The 17,278-nt window shown below is 28.2% G+C and overlaps 2 protein-coding genes across 2 annotated transcripts; both read right to left on the reverse strand.

Annotated features, from left to right (window-relative positions):
- Positions 1-7,462: 7,462 nt before the first annotated feature.
- LOC126552454 (tigger transposable element-derived protein 1-like) lies at positions 7,463-8,875 on the reverse strand. Its single transcript, XM_050207149.1, has one exon. The coding sequence runs from the start codon at positions 8,873-8,875 to the stop codon at positions 7,463-7,465; it is 1,413 nt and encodes a 470-aa protein (XP_050063106.1).
- Positions 8,876-10,384: 1,509 nt separating this feature from the next.
- LOC114121778 (uncharacterized) lies at positions 10,385-12,149 on the reverse strand. The gene is made up of 4 exons (XM_050207150.1): positions 11,478-12,149; positions 11,150-11,407; positions 10,813-11,079; positions 10,385-10,739 (listed from the first exon to the last, which is right to left on the reverse strand). Exons 1-4 carry the CDS (start codon positions 11,918-11,920, stop codon positions 10,385-10,387), a joined length of 1,323 nt encoding a protein of 440 aa, XP_050063107.1. The 5' UTR covers positions 11,921-12,149.
- Positions 12,150-17,278: the final 5,129 nt, after the last annotated feature.

The raw sequence follows: 17,278 nt of genomic DNA on the forward strand, positions 1-17,278 counted from the left end.
TGTTTATTGCTATGAGTTATAATGACACTATGCTTTAAACTGTTACCGGGGTAATATTTTATAAATTATGTTTTTGTTGTGTTATTTGTTTTGTATTAAACCATAATTTGTTTTAAATATTTTAAACTTGTTATTTTTGTTCCCTAATAATTTATTTGCTTTTAAACATTTACAAAATCGTTTAGGCAGTGGCGTATTTACGGGGGGGGGGGGGGGTGGTTTCGGGTTCACCCCCCCCCCAGAACAAAAAAAATTAACTTGGTGTTAAATAAATATTTTATTACGGGTTTTCTAATAATTTAACGATGTAGATAGACATAGACTGTCTATATAACTATCTATGACAGGTTAGTGTGGTTATTTTGGTATGGATTATCTTAATTGTAATTTGTGTTACTCAGATGGGGTTTTTAAAATTTGACCCCCCCCCCCACTCCCAAGAATTTATTGAAAATACGCCATTGCTTGTAGGTTATACATTTTTATTGTTTTCGGCATAACTAATTATATAAATTCCAAGTGTTCAAATACTGCCTTTAAAATTTCAATGACTAGATGAGACTGTTCAATTACTAGTATTTTACAGATTTTTTTAAATTAACTAATTTTGCTGAAATGTTTTTAAGTTGTTAATCTAATAAATGGGTTTATTACAAAGAAGATAGATCAAGAAATTACTTTATCTGAATTAGTAGAATTAATTATAAAAACTGAATTTATCAATGAAATTTAAAGGTCACCGATTTCTAAATTATTCAATAATTGGATTGGTTACCCTAATATAATTGTATACGAAAAACGATTCTGAACGGAAATGATTTGTCAGCCTAGGGGTTTAGATATATATTTTCAATTCAGTGGTGAAAAAGGTAGTTTATGTTTTAATGACCCTAACACTCCAAATTTAAATCTTGTACAGAAAATGTCAATCTAAACAACTGGTGTATATTTCGAGTTTCTACGATTTAGTAATTTTGAACTATCACAAAAATCTAAAACTATTTGATAGTAAATAATTTTTATTTTACGTGTGATATGTGTGTTACTAACGATATATTTATTTTGAATTTACCAATCCTCAACTTTTAGAATTATTATAAGATAAACTTATGGAAAATCTTGTATTAAATTTTCAACTCTTAGCTACTTATACAAAATTTTTTTATAAATTTTTAACAACAAAATAATTTGCAAATTTTTACGATTTTAACATATATCGTAAAAATTGAACTTTAAACGCTTATAAAAAAGAATTGTGACGAACGATTTTTGATTTTTTTTTAACTACAATAAGAACAATTTATAAGAAACCTTTATTAAATTTTCAAATGTTGTTTATCGACATTTCAATAAAAAATACTTAGAAAAATCTAAAATTTCAGTTGTTTATAATTAACTCAAAAAACCCGAAGCATATTTTAAATTTAACCGTTTACAGATAACACTTATAGGTATATAAATATTTTGTGAAAATGTTAAGTTTTTAAAAATTAAACATTGATTTGTTATCGAGTTACTATTATAAACTGGTTTTGCGTGAAATTTCCTGTTTTCCGTTACCTTTTTGTCTTTTTGTAGTTTTTAGCGATTTTTTGTTTTTGAAAACTACTGGTAAGTTTTTACTTTTGATATCTATACAGCATTAAGGATATTCACTTTGCTATCGGACAAATAACATACACACAAAAAAAAAAAACACATCATTTTAAAATCAATATATTCGTCACTTCATTTATAATTTAAAATTACGTGAAGATTTTAATAATTGTTAAGGTACTTGATAATATTGATAATTTTATTATTATTATTTTTTTATTTTATTCGATTTGATCAAATTATATGAATCTTACAATTTTTTTGAAACGTATAACCTATCAGGACTTTTTTCGAAGCGGACTTTTTGCTCTCACGTGAGTTACTTTCCTAATTTAATTTATAATATAATACAATATAATATAATGTTATACAATAGTTTTAAATTGTTTTGATTTATCCTGTCCAATAAAATATAACATAATACAGCAAAATAAAAAATTGGTTTTTTTTTCATCTATCAGAATAAACAGTTGTAAAGAAATTACCTGACTTGTTGAGGTCTAAGTAGTACCTATATAACGTATATGAGCTAATTTGTTTTATAATACCTATAATCATTAGAACTCATCAACTTCAACTTACGAATCAACAACGTGTGGTTTATTTTATCGAATGCTTTAGTAAAGCAGCTTTACTATACATTACATTTTCCTAATTTATTTAATTACTTTTCCAACAGTACCCATCAAACATTTAAAGCGTGAAACTAATTTTGAAGTTATTGATTTATGCAGGTAAAATATAACATATTATGTTTGGAAAAATAGAAGTTTTTTTTCTTCATTTTTAAAGTCACTGTAAATGCTATTTTAATTTTAAATTCAATAATAAGTCGTCGCACATAAAAATTGATTCAGAATAGAGACATGTGTCTGCTTCTATTTCTAATCATGAATTATAATTATTTTAAATTACCAACAGTAATAATTATTATGCTAAATATTTTTTTCTAAGGTTACTGTTTGAAAATTGTTGTAAAAAATTGAACATAAAAATGTAATTTTAATATTTTATTTGCTTCATAAAAAAAATATGAAAAACTATAAATTTCTATTGAATATTTAATACTTATATAATATACATAAAGAAATGAACAAAAACTGTGAACACGTATTTATAATTTGAAATACCTATATATTGTTTGATCATTTAAGTTTAACTATATAATATAGGTATATAGGTAGGTATGTATATTATCATTAGTAGTAGTAGTACCTACATCAAATAAATAAATAAATAGTAAGGATTTAAATTGAATTAAAATAAAATGATGATTATTTTTTTAAAAAACTTGCCTTTTTTGGAACAAAACACTTTGTTATAAATTTCTTTGACCAACAATAACCCGAGCATCTGAGAAATAACGTAAAACGGACCCAACGTCTTGAATCCAAACGTTTTGTTCGTCGATACCATAATATTTTGATTGATCCCCAAATTTGTATAAACAATTAAATTCCTATTAAAGTACAAGTACTTAACTATGATGTTTGGCTAAAAATTTAAGTTGAGTTATAGCTTTTTTCGAAAATGCCGAGTTACTTATATATCGTATCGTGAAAGGCATTGACATTACTATTATATGTACCTACCTGTCAACAATAAAACAAACATGATTTTCGGCGATAACATATAATATTGTATTGATTCGGTATAGGTAGGTACTTATTATAATATCATAAAATGCTTAGTGAACGAAAAATATACATCATCTAGATAACGGGACACCTGTCATGTATTGATAAGCCGGTGGCAAACATAATTATTGGGTGCGATAAAATATTTTTTCCTCGACTCTTAAAAATGCATTAGTGAGAAGCGTTTTATTAAGTTTTATTAATTATTGATAAAGCGTATTTTAGTATAATACAAGTACATAAGTATAATAATATATAGGTACCAATATCAAAATGTTTTTTGAAACAATATACCTAATACTATTATTTGTAATAATAATAGGTAGGCACCTAAGTACTTTATATTCTACTAAACCATAAATAACACAGCTACAAGATAAGCTCAACTGAGTGAACAAAATAAAACACGTATATCATATAATTTTGATGTGCATACCGAGTAACATGACGTGTTTTTTTTTATTATAAAATTAGTTATAAAAGAAATCAATTTAGCGAACTGTACCGTCTTAAAGACGTTCATAAGATGATTTTAAATAGATATCTATCATAGGTATAATACACATTTACACATAATATACAGTGCTTAAGTAGTTCAGGATTTAGTCCAACAACCGTTTATTTAATCGTTAAGCATGGTTTTTAACTTCAGTTATAACTATGGGTCTATGCAATTATAAATTAATTATAATATTAAAATGAAAATGGGATCATTTTAATTCAGAAATACATAAAGACCCCGACATTTTTTAATAACAATGTGTTTTCAGTATAAATTAACAAAAAAGTGAGCAAGTGCCAAGTAGTTATGTATGTTGGTGTACGTAAGGCAGTGGTTCTTAACCGGTGCTCCGCGGAACACAGGTGTTCCGTGAACTTAATATAAGTGTTCCGACAAAATTTTAAAATCAGTAAAAAAAAAATTTACTTAGTATTTCTATTTTCATTCTCTTAACATTTTGACTTTTAAAACAAAACACAATAATATAAGTAAGATGTTTTACAAACATATTTGCAAACGGTTTTATGGTATACATTTATTGTTTAATATATTAAACAATTAAAAAATTAATATAATTACTGTTTTATTTTACGACCGTGTTCCGCAAAAACCTCATAAAATGTTAAGTATTCCATCATTCGAAAAAGGTTAAGAACTACTGGGTTAAGCAATAGATCATTATTTATCAAGGAATTTATTTATTATTGATGCATGTTCTATAAAGAATAATAAATATTTGAATAAACGTGTGCCTAAGTGTTTGAAAACGTAAACAAACTATGACAAGCACATTTTGGTATCCAATTCTGAAGAGCTGAAAGTTGTAGTAGTGTAGTATTATAATTTATAACCTAACTTGAGGGGCGACAATGTAAAACATACAATTTCCATTTTTTGCTTTTTTCAGAAACATTGATTTTCTAAAGTAGCTTATCAGAAAGTCATAGTAAAAACATTAAGTATTCAAAAAATACATAAAAAAAAACTGAACCTACTAATGATTTTTGTTTATATTTAAATTTAAGTTTTGGTAAATTTAAACGTCATTTCATAAAGTGGATCGTGCCAAAACGTACTATTTCCACCACTTAGTTCGTTTTGTCAAAATTCAATGGAAATAGTACGTTTTGGCCATATTTCATCATAACGTACTATTTCCATTAAATAGTACATTTTGATACAATTTAACGATTTAAGGTAGGTAGTAGGGTGGTCTTTAGTTGTAGATGATAAAAAAAAATATTATTGTTTTTATTGCTGGACCCTTCCATTTTTTTTAAAATCATATAAAAATTATATGTAAAAAAATTGAGCAAAATTACTCATCCCCTTCCCGTGCCCCAAGTGACTTAAAAATTGGACAGAGGGTAGTTAAACGGTTTTTTGTATTTTATTCAAAAACCATAAGATTTATCATAAAAATGTATTGAACTTAAATTGTAGAACAAATTAAGTACTATAAAAAATGTTATTACAAAATTTTCGTAAATCTATTATGCTATATAATAAATAATAAAATATAAAATATTTGATTTATTTGGGAAAATTCATCACCTTTTAACATTATTTATATATTATTATTAAATTTGGTCTGAAATAATTATTATCATGGGAATATTGTACATACCTTTTAGTTAATATCTATGTTATTGAGTCCATTAACTCAGTTATCTTATCGATTATTACATATTACGATTTATCTATGGTATAGTTTTCATAGAATTTATGAATATTATTTGTTTGTCAACCCGTGATCGTCGTAACGTCATGTGCTGTGTATGATATTATTGATATTTTATTGTTTCTATATAAAGTTAAAATTTTAAATTGTTTTTTATATTTATTAAAATAAAATTTTCGACGTTTGTTAAAAATGCCACGACGAAAGACAATATATTTGATTGGATCAATGGATAGTCAAATTCTCGGCAGTAAACTACCTACACTAAGAAACTGTATGAAAGTTTTATTTTTTAATATGCGAATTGTGAAAATGAATTTGTCAGAAAGTGCATATTTAGTTATTGATAAATGTATTATATTCTGGAAAAAAGCAAGAATTCCAATTAAAGATCGAGCAGATTGCATGAAGAAATTAAAAAAGTCGTATGAATTATAGCGAAATCTTGAAAAACATAAAGAACGGAAAAGCGAAACGTATACATCTCAAATTAAAGAGTTTGAAAAAAAATTAGACAACTTATTTGACATAGCACATGCAAATGCATTTAATATAATGAAAATTGAAATTGATAAAGAATTTTTACGTTCACAAAGAATGCCAGGTCGTCCGGGTTGTTTGCTAGGAGTTGACATGCAATTTATGAAAAAAGAAAAAAGACAAACTATTAGAAAAAATACAGAGGCAAGAAAACGACAAAAATATGAAGCTGAACTTTCAAATATTGAACTAGGTAATTAATACATTTTTAATACTGAAAAACATTCAATTACCTATTGTAGCTATCTATTCATTGATCATATTATAAATTATTTTACTATTATTTTATAGTTGAAACACCGGCATTCACTAGTTCCGAGGAAGAGGAGGACATGGAATGTAGTATTAATTCAGAATATGAAGAAATTGAAGATATACCCGGTTCATCTGAAGTTCAAAGAGCAACCAAATCAATCATGACATCTAGACTTTCGGCAGCTTTAGATAAGTGTAAGGTTAGTGACAGGGACGCAGTACATTTATTAACAGCATGTATAGAAAGTCTTTCTTTAAATCCGGCTAGTTATATTATTAATAGAACATCTATTAGAAATAGCCGAGAAAGTATTCGAAAATAAATCGCAGAAAAAGTTCATTCAGATTTTGTTAGTTTAAATGTAGATTTTGTTATTGTACATTGGGATACAAAATTACTTCCTAGCTTAACTAATCAAGAAAAAGTTGACCGTCTTCCAGTAATTGTCTCAACACCAAATGGAGAACAACTTCTTGGCGTTCCAGAAATCCCATCAGGAACAGGAAGTGAAATATCATCAGCCGTATATGATTCTTTAGAAAAATGGTCTTTGCTTGATAAGGTACAAGGTTTTGTATTTGATACTACTGCGTCAAATACCGGCAGACTAAATGGGGCATCTACACTTTTGGAGCAGAAATTGAACAGAGACATTATTTATTTTGCTTGTAGGCAGCGTTGCCATCCGTACGATAATTATCGTACACATACGATAATTTGGGCCAATTGTACGATGTACGATAGACACTTACAAGAAAATACGATAATTTTACCATGGTACAATAAAATTGATAATTTTTAAAATCACAGATCACAGATATGAGATTAATTCATAATCCTGTGCTAAAATATTATGCTTCATTTTTATCAGATTTTTTCATTCTGATATTGATAATATTATATTATATTTTTATTGATAATTGATATTTATAATTAATAGCATCGAGATAGTTAACAATTAAGTATAATCATATACCTTATACTAGTATAAGGTCTATGAGCATAGATATCTATGGTCTATGAGTATAATTTATATATTATACAGTAATCCCTCGTTATCCGCGGAGGTTACGTTCCAGTAAATCTGCGCGGATAACGAAACCGCGGATAACGAGACCATAAATTAATGTAAAAAAGGAGGTTATGTTAAATTTTTTTAATTTTAAAAATCAATTAATAATTTTTTATTCATAAAACTAATTTATTTATTATCTATTATTATTATTATTATTATTATCTATATCAACATATTAAGAAGGATGGAAAAAATTAGTAATAGATGTTTGTTTCCTTTTATTTTCTACGTCTTTGCGAATTTCTTCGTATGGCACCAACAGTTCTTGGATTCCCCTTTTGAACTTTAATGCTCTTTCAGTGAGTGGATCTGTCTCAAGAACTCGTTCAGTCAGTTGGTTTGCCAATGAAAAAATCTCATTGATTGATTTAGAGGAAAAATCCAGCTTCACAGGCTCTTCTTCCTCTTCTTCCTGGTTAAATTGTTTTGGTTCGTTTTGGATTGCGGTAATTTCTTCCAGCTCCTCCAACGTAAGTTCTTGATCATAGTTATTCATCATTTCTTCTATGTCGTCTCTATTTATCTCATCAAAACCTTCTACGTCTCGAGCAATTCCTACGATTTGATTCACAGTGGTGCTCAGATCGTCAATTTTATCGAAAAACACAACTTCCGGCCATAACTTTCGCCAACAAGCATTTATAGTGGAGTGTTGAACTTCGTCAAGTGATTCTTTGATGTTGACAAGACATTCGGCGATGTTATAATTTTTCCATCCTTGTGTGACAGTGAGTTTTGGATCTTCTTCCATGTTTTTTAATAAACGTTTAAAAGTTCTTCTTACGTAATAAGCCTTAAAAGCTGCGATCACCCCTTGATCTAATGGTTGAAGGAGTGAGGTGGTATTTGGAGGCAAAAACATGACTTTAATGTTAGAATGCTGAAGTTCTAATGAGGAAGGATGGCCTGGGGCATTGTCAGTCAGTAATAAAGCTTTAAAAGGGAGATTTTTTAATTTTAGGTACGTCTCCACTTGAGGAATAAAACAGTTCTTAAACCAATCACTAAAAATCTGTGCTGTAACCCAAGCTTTATTATTTGCTCTCCAAAACACAGGCAAGTGATTCATATCTTTACCTTTGAAGGCTCTTGGGTTAAGTGACTTATAAACGACCATTGGCTTCATCATAAAACCACAAGCATTGGCACAAAGCAATAAGGTTAGTCTATCTTTAGCAGCCTTAAATCCGGGTGCTGTTTTTTCATTTTTTGATAAAAAAGTTCTTGATGGCATTCTTTTCCAAAAAAGACCAGTTTCGTCTGCATTGAATACCTGTTCAGGTGTATAACCTCCCTGTTCAATAACATTTTTCAACTCTAACGGAAAATTCTTAGCTGCTAAATGATCTGCAGAGGCAGACTCGCCGACTAGCTTGACATTGTGAAGGTTACACCGATTTTTGAATTTTTCAAACCAGCCTTTGCTTGCAAGAAACGACGAGTTTTTGCCGTCTTCCTGCGATGAACTTGTAAAATGCTGATGAATTTGTTTAGCTTTTTCCCGTATAATTATAGAACTGAGAGGAACTTTTTTTTGGGTCTGGTCTTCAATCCAAATATTTAAGGCTTTTTCAGTTTTCTCCACCATAACATCACGCGTAATAAAACACGTTTTATTGGAAATAGGAGCACTTTCCATAACACTGCGTCGTATTGTTTCTTCATTTTTACGTATTTCTCGAACACTAGACTCATTCATTTTGTACGTTCTAGCAATTGACGCTACAGTATCACCATTTTTTAATTTGTCCAAAATTTCAATTTTTTGAACGAGTGATAAAACATTTCTTCTCCTTTTTATTGACATTTTACATTGAGAAGCCATTTAAAAATATTTTCGCTACTAAATTTATTAAACACTGTTGTACACGTGTCACGCACAAATATCACCTTACAACTGAGTAATTGACGATTATTAACGTGCATGTGTAGGTAACTTTTTGTGGTTTATCTGCAATAAGTATATATAATGTATATGTGTTATACCTTTAGCGATATAACAATAATTATCTACAATTGTCAAAAATAAATTTCTACAGTGTTCGTGGAATAATGATTATCGCATTATCGCAATCGCATTAATAATATGTTATCGTGGACCCAACCGCGGATAAAAAAACCGCGGATAACGAGGGGTTACTGTATATACTTTATTCTGTGTATATACAAGTAGTCTTATCTATCTCAATGATGAATAGTTATATTTGCACGGTTTGATCCACGGTTTATAGATACTAGATAGTATTATTTATATTTAATATTTATATCTTAAACCCGTGTTATTACAATTGGTTTACCCGTTTACCTCAGTATTAGACTTACTTCTTAGACACGATTTAAAAATCTTAAATCGTGCTCTTAGATCATATTATAATATATTTTAATCATATGTATATGATCTAAGATTAGACTGGACGATAAATTATAAAATACTGTGATAGGTATATTGTAGTTTTAATCTTAATTTTTTTTTGGTATTGCGTTAAACATATAGAATGCTTTTATTATTGTTGTCTCAAATCTGATAATTTCTAAGCATTGATTTAAATTATTTGATAGGATAAAAGTAGGACAAATGAGAAATTCAAAATTTTAAATATAACATTTATTAAGAGACGCTATTAGCAAAATATAATTTTTCTTTTTAAAATTTAACACTGAAGTTAACAATAATCACAATTTATCCAAATAATTTTGTATGAAAAAGTTGTAGTAGGTTAACAGTTTTAAAGGTGATTGATTAAATTGAAATAGATTCTTGAGATCTGAAATTGAAAAAATATAACAAAAAATTAACTTTACACTTTTTATTACATTTATAAGAATAACGTATATTATACAATATTTATCACATAACAACTATATAAATAAATAATTAATACTAAAAAAATAGTCAGTCTGTTTGATACTATAAATATATAAGTTTATAACATGAATCAAATTAACAAAAACATAAAAAAGAAAAACATTTAACTTATGGACAAAGCAACAAAATCTAAGTTAAAGAACCATATTAAACCATATAAAATAAAACAATAGAACTAGAAAAACTTAAAAATATAAACACATTAAAATTAATCTATCACAATGGTTTTCATTAGTCTTCTTCCTCATTATCATCAAATCTTAAAGCAATAAAAATATTGTCAGTGGTACCTTTGTTGTCATTAGTCTTAGGATATAAAATGTTTTTTGTCATTCGACTAAACATTTCATCGTTTGGTTGGAAGTTAACACACGTTTTACCACTTTCCCTTCCACCTTTTATGTGCTGCTTTGTATGAAGGGCCCCGTTTATGGTATCTGTGTTTAACTTATTTCTGAGTTTTGTCTTCATGCAGTTAACTGTTGAAAACACCCTTTCACAATCAGCGTTGGCATGTGGTAAACTTAAAACCGAAAGTGCGAAATCAGCTAACTCTCCATAGTCACCAATGTGTTTGACTGCTGACCTAAAAATGTAGTTATTTGTTTAGTATGTTAATACCAATAGGGATTTCATATTGTTATGAAAAAAAAAATTACCAAAAAAAATCAGGATACTTGATATCAATATAATCTTTTAAACCAACTAATGTAAGAGGCAGTCTACGCCACTGGCTGTCAATAGATTGCATAAGTTGTGTGTTATCCTCTGGTAAAATTCTTGGCATTAATGATGGTGTTTCATCTCTGAAGCTTAATGAAATAGCATTGATGGGTTTTAACATTTTTAACTTCGACAATACAGGGTCGCTCATGTTATATCGTTTTTTTATTTCTACAGTAGCCGACTGTAAAAATTGTCTACACCTGAAATGAACAAAGATTACATAAAAGAAAATGTAATAATTAATAAAAAAAAAATAAATAAATAAATTACTTTTCATAAAAATCTTTCAAACGAGATGGATCATTAACAATTTCTGCTTTTTCTTTATGTCTCAATACATTTATGCCCAAGTATAGTTGGCTATTTATCAGTTGGTATTGGCCGTTTTTAGGATTAATGTCATTTAGCGGAGTTCTAAATACATAATCTTTTTTAAGAAAACATTGAAGAATTTCAGTATACAGTTCAACTATCATCTCGTGTAAGTCATTCACAACAACTTCCTTGGTTTGGAAAAAACTATTAAATCTAAAAATGGAATAAATTTAAAGATAAAAATTAATCTTCAATACTTAAGTCACTGTTTACTTATACTAACTTATTGAACATCGGAAGAATCCAATCAAGGAAATAATAGAATAGTTTCATAAACGGATCATTAAGATTGTGGTAAATTTGCACCGTTGCTATTAACCGTTGTGCCAAGTATGCATCAGTAAAATACAACTTTAATGCTTCCCACTGCTCCAAAAGTCTTGACACTACAGCCCCAAGCGATAACCATCGTGTTTGCGATGGGTGAAGGATTTTGTGGGGTTCAATATCCATGAATCTTTGAAATTGAACAAGTTCACTTTGATGTTTGGAACTACTTTTAAGAAAATTGTAAATGTTTCTTGCCAAGTCTTCACAAGACCTTGGCAAATATTTGCAGGCTTCACTCACGCAGAGATGTGCAGAGTGACATACACACTTCATAATAAATATGCCTGGGCAAGAGTCTCGTAGTCTAGAAGCAACTGAGTTATGCTCTCCCATCATAACATTACAGCCATCGGAACCAAAACCAATAATATTTGTCAACGGTATATTAAAATCATGCAAAGTTTTTAATAACCCATTATATAAATGCTCAGCATTTGCCGAAGATGGATTATTTGAACTAAAGACATTATGCAGTAACCCTTTAGTATACTAGCAAGTTCATTCTTCTGTGTGGCGCCTATTACATTTTTGATGATTGCTGTGGTCTTTGTACGCTTCATCGATATTGATTTAGCAATATCTGTTATACATAATAGAATAATAATACTTAATCTAAAAAATAACTTATACATATAATGTTAGCAAATCCAATTATTAGAAAAATAAGTGAAATTTTCAATTTCAAAACCTTAGGTATGTTTAATGAAACAAATGCTTAAAAATATAATACCTGAATCGGGGAATAAGTCTTTCAACAAATCCGTCAAATGATCCGATGCTAGGAATGGAATATTATGTTCTGCGAAGTAACCAGCCAATTTAATTTCGGCTTGTTGCACAGACTTATTGATTTTATTTTGAACTATAGGGGTTTTAGATGTAAAACACATCATTGATTTTTGTTTTGACGCGTTACTTATAATGCTCGTGTGTTTTTTTCCTTTCCAATGGTTTTTGATTACAGTTAATTCGGCAACCATAGATACTTTGCAAAATTTACACCTTGCTTTAAGCTCGTCGGCGTCTTATTCAATCCAATCTCTAAGTCTACTATCAGTTTTCCATTCTGAACGGAATTTTTGAGTTCGATATTTGAAGATAAAACTACTTAGTACTTAGAAATACACCTTAAACTATTTCGTTTAATATTACATAAATATTATTAATATTATATGTATAAAATAAAACCACTGTAAAAAATTAAATTTTGTGAAAAAAATCAAAAGAATTCATTTTTAAGAGGGAAATATTAGATTTACGAAAAATGTTGTAAATATATTTTTTATAGAAAATAATTTGTTCTACAATTAAGTTTCCATACATTTTTATGATAAATCTAATATTTTTCGAAGAAAATATAAAAAACCATTAAACTACCCTTTGGCTAATATTCAACCCTCTTGGGGCAGGGGAAAGGGATGAGTAATTTTGCCCAAATTTCTACGATATAACTTTTATATGATAATAAAAAAAAATGGAGGGTCCAGCAATTAAAATTCAAAGGTGTGAAATTAAGGACCACCCTAGTAGGTAGATATATTTTTTTATTAGCTATTTGTTTAACAAAACGACCTAGAATTTTATTTTTCATAATCAAATATTTTATGAAAAAACAAATACTATATATTTTTTTTTACTGTTAAATTGCTACAATGGTTTGTATTATCTTTATAAATAATAAAACTTTATTTTATAATCATTAAAAACGAAGTTCATAATCATACAAATAAAAATAAAAACAACACATACTTTAATTTTAACATAGTTTATTTATTTTATAGTTTATAGTTTGAGTATCATTTTTTTTTTCAAACCACATGCGGTCATTTTAATGGTTCTTGAATTGAACATTTTAAATACCTAATTACTAAATTAACTTGTTGCAAATAAAACATTAATAAATAGTACATACAATTATTAGTAGGAAATTTAAACTATGAACCAGTAAAGAAAACAGTAAGTGAATTGTATTATTATAATACCATGATAGTCATCCTACAAACTTTTGGTGGGAAAAATTTGAGATAACCATTCCACACCAAAACATATACTGAATTTTATCAGTTGCATCAACTAATAAATAAAATAAAATAATGTAGTCCCATATTATATCACCATGAAATAATTAAAGAAATAATTAATTAAATTGAAATGTAAACTTCATTTTTTACTCTTGGAAATAGTACGTTTTGCAAATAATTAATTTAGAACAGCTACATTTTAACATGGGAAATATAACGTTTTGCTTCAATCTGGAAATAATACGTTTTGCACATAATTTAAAAAATAGTACGTTTTGCTTTAATAATTATTAAGTTAACACTAAATAGCATGGGAAATAGTACTTTTGATGTAATTTGGAAATAGTTCTTTTTGAAACGATTTTAGCGATGGAAATGGTGCATTTTGCAGAAATCATGAAACTCTAAGATTAAATATATACAGGAAATAGTACGTTTTGGCCAAATCTGAACACGCCATTCGATTCCACGTGGTTTTTACTATCAGAAATGATGTATAACTCAATTTTGATATTTTTTGCAATAGCACGTTTTGCATTGTCGCCCCTCACTTAACCTTTGATAAATAAATAAGTCTATAAATTGGTATAATCAAGACAATTTTTGTATGATAATAGTACTTAATTTAGAATTTTACCCAAACCAATTCCTTACATACAATAATAAGTGCTACAATATTTATTTTATATCTCGTGAATATCTTATTGCTAAGATTAAAGTTTTAAAAAGTATTCATTGTTCCAAGTACATCAACTAAATTAATGTATTCTGGCTAGATTTGTAAAAAAAAAATTTAGATTTTGCTACTATACCTGTTACAAGTTATTAATATGATAGTACTTTTTGTTTTGTCTTTAAAATAGTATAACTTGTAAAAAACTCATAATTACAAATAGGAACGACTGGTAAAATAGCAAAATCTTACAAAACTTAATAAAAAAAAAAAAAAAAAAAATAGTATACATGAGTATTTTTCATTCATGAACTTTAACATGAAAATAATTATTTAAGCCCTGGTTATAGGAAACCAGGGCTTCATCAGTTCAAACAAATAAATCCTAGGAAACAAAGATTACCGAAAAGAATTTTCTTTTCTATGTATTTGTTTAAACAAATCAATTATTATTTAGGTTGAAGTTTATTCTTTAGAAAAAATTAAAGATTATAATATTATGTTAAAATATTTTAGTACAAGTGTTTAACTTAAACATTAATTGTGAATGAGGCCAAATGACATTAATTAACATTACTTACATTTAATAATTACGTCAATTGGCAAAATTTTCCTCATTATTAAATTCACTATAATTTGGTAAGCAATATAAATAATTAATAAGATTTTGTTATTATCTACCATAATTATGTGAACGTTTTTTGTTAATATTTAATTAATTTCATTTTAAAATTTTTGAAAACTTGTATAATCATTTTTTCAGTATTAAGGCAAGTATACTCATATATGCTATGCAACTAACGTGTTAAAATGAAATATAATTAAACTATATTAGTATCAAGATCATTTAAACATTAAAAATTTACTGTAAATAATCATTATTTCATGTGAAATTATAAAATGAATAAAATTACTTATAATGTATCATGTACGTATAAACAGAAAATCAAGAAATTTGTATGTATTTACAAAATATTATTCCCTATTTGTAAAAGAGATTCTTTTCTCTGTTTAAAGTCTATACACTCCTATGATTTAGCATTTCTTAATTTATTAGTACAGTTTTTCTATTATTATTTTTTTTTATTTTATCATATGATTTCTTTAATCTAGATTAAAGAAATGGCGAAGACAGAAGATTTAAAAAAAAGCAGATATGGTCGAGTATCTAATAAGAGGAAGTTTAATGAAGAGCTCGATTTATCTTTGGGTGAGTCTTATAACACAATAAATTTAACATTGAACAAAAAAAGCAATGGAAAATCCTCTCCAACAGTCATAAATAATTCCAATAATTGAAAAAGAAATGGATTTAGTATTGGAGATATGGTGTGGGCTAAGACCGGAAAGTATCCGCTATGGCCAGGAATTGTAATTATGGTCCCAGAGACAAATAAGTTTACTACAAGTATGTTTAGTTTAAATTAAGTATTTAATTTAATTAAACAGTTGTAGCTTTAGTTATTTATGGTTATGTCTTAGATAACAATGTGGTTATAAAAAAATGGTTGTAGATAAGTTGAGTCCCGATAAAAAAAGGTATTAGGTAAGTTGAGTCCCAGAAAAAATATATAAATTAAAATATATGCGGTTTTTATAATATTATGTTCTAAATAAATAATATAATATGGTATAAATGATTAATTTAAAAAATGTTAATAACAATGTTAATGGTATAAAACATTATGCTGTAGGTAAAGACTTAAATGATAAACATTTAACAAATTCTAATCGAATTATTACATTATTATTATATTTCATCAATTTTTTTCTTAAGTATTTTTCTTTACCGAGCTCGATTTTCTTTTTTTGTATTGTACTTTGTAGTTTATAATATGTGTCTCAAATTGTACTTGTAATAGTTCGTACACAAAATCTAAAATATTAGGATGGGGACTATAAAATCTTCGGTTATGTACAGCATGATAGGATTCACGACTATTTGTTGTACGCACAGTGGTGGCTGCAAATTTAGACCAAATATCTTTTTGTTGTGCCTTATAATCTTTCCATTGAAACAAATCAAAATAACTCATTTTTTTAAGTGTACATTTCCTTTGTTAGACGCTCCTACTGCATCAGAAAAATCTTCAAAATCATAAGTTTTCTTTTAATGTTTTAAAGATAGTTCCACTTGATGATGACAATTATCGGCTGATATAAATGTGTGCCCTACTTCAAAATAATTATAAATAATTTCTTGGGCACAAATATTACTTGAGTTAACTATATGTATACAAAAAATGACAATAAACACCAAGCAAACCCAGCTGAATTGCTCCAAGAACAAGAGGAATTCGTCGAGCCAATAGAAAATCGAATGGATGATGAACAATTCAATCAAGCTCTCCGTGCCATGAATATTGTACAACAAGAAACCTTGAATCTCATCACAAGGAGTATTTTCGAACAGATGGGAGGAAGTAACAACCGGTTGCACCTGTTTATAACCGGTCAGGCAGCAACGGGTAAAACTTTCCTATTTAAACTGCTCAAGGACCAGGTTAACAGATGTTACGGTAAATCAGTAGTCAAGGTCGGTGCTTTATCAGGAGTCGCAGCGAGACTAGTAAGAGGATCGACTCTGCACAGTATGCTCAAATCACCTGCGTAGAAGGACTGTAGAATCGTACAAATGCCACTATTGTCTGGTCAATATCTTCAACACATGCTGCTAGAATGGAAAGATGTCGAGTTTATCTTCATTGACAAAATTTCTATGGTGCCATACGAAATGCTGTGCATGATCGAGTCTCGACTGCGACAATTGAAGAGTCCCGAAGTAATGTTCGGAGGAATTAATGTATTGCTGTTTGGCGATCTGATGCAGATACCGCCAGTGAAGGGACAACCAGTTTTCCGTCAGCCCAGACACATGATACCGGCTACACATTTGTGGGAATTATTCACTTTGATTGAGCTGACGCAAAATATGAGGCAGCACGGTGATACAACTTTCATTAAAGTTCTCAATGCGCTGCGAATTGGAGAGCTAATGAC

Source organism: Aphis gossypii, chromosome X (assembly GCF_020184175.1).
Source record: "Aphis gossypii isolate Hap1 chromosome X, ASM2018417v2, whole genome shotgun sequence".
NCBI lineage: Eukaryota > Metazoa > Arthropoda > Insecta > Hemiptera > Aphididae > Aphis > Aphis gossypii.

What these genes read in the sequence shown, in the direction of transcription:
- LOC114121778 (XM_050207150.1), bottom strand. Translation starts at nt 11,920, where the DNA reads ATGATGGGAGAGCATAACTCAGTTGCTTCTAGACTACGAGACTCTTGC. An exon ending in ATTCTTCCGATGTTCAATAA is followed by an intron (nt 11,408 to 11,477) that starts GTTAGTATAAGT and finishes TTCCATTTTTAG; the next exon opens with ATTTAATAGTTTTTTCCAAA. An exon ending in AAGTATCCTGATTTTTTTTG is followed by an intron (nt 10,740 to 10,812) that starts GTAATTTTTTTT and finishes CTACATTTTTAG; the next exon opens with GTCAGCAGTCAAACACATTG.
- LOC126552454 (XM_050207149.1), bottom strand. Translation starts at nt 8,875, where the DNA reads ATGGTGGAGAAAACTGAAAAAGCCTTAAATATTTGGATTGAAGACCAG.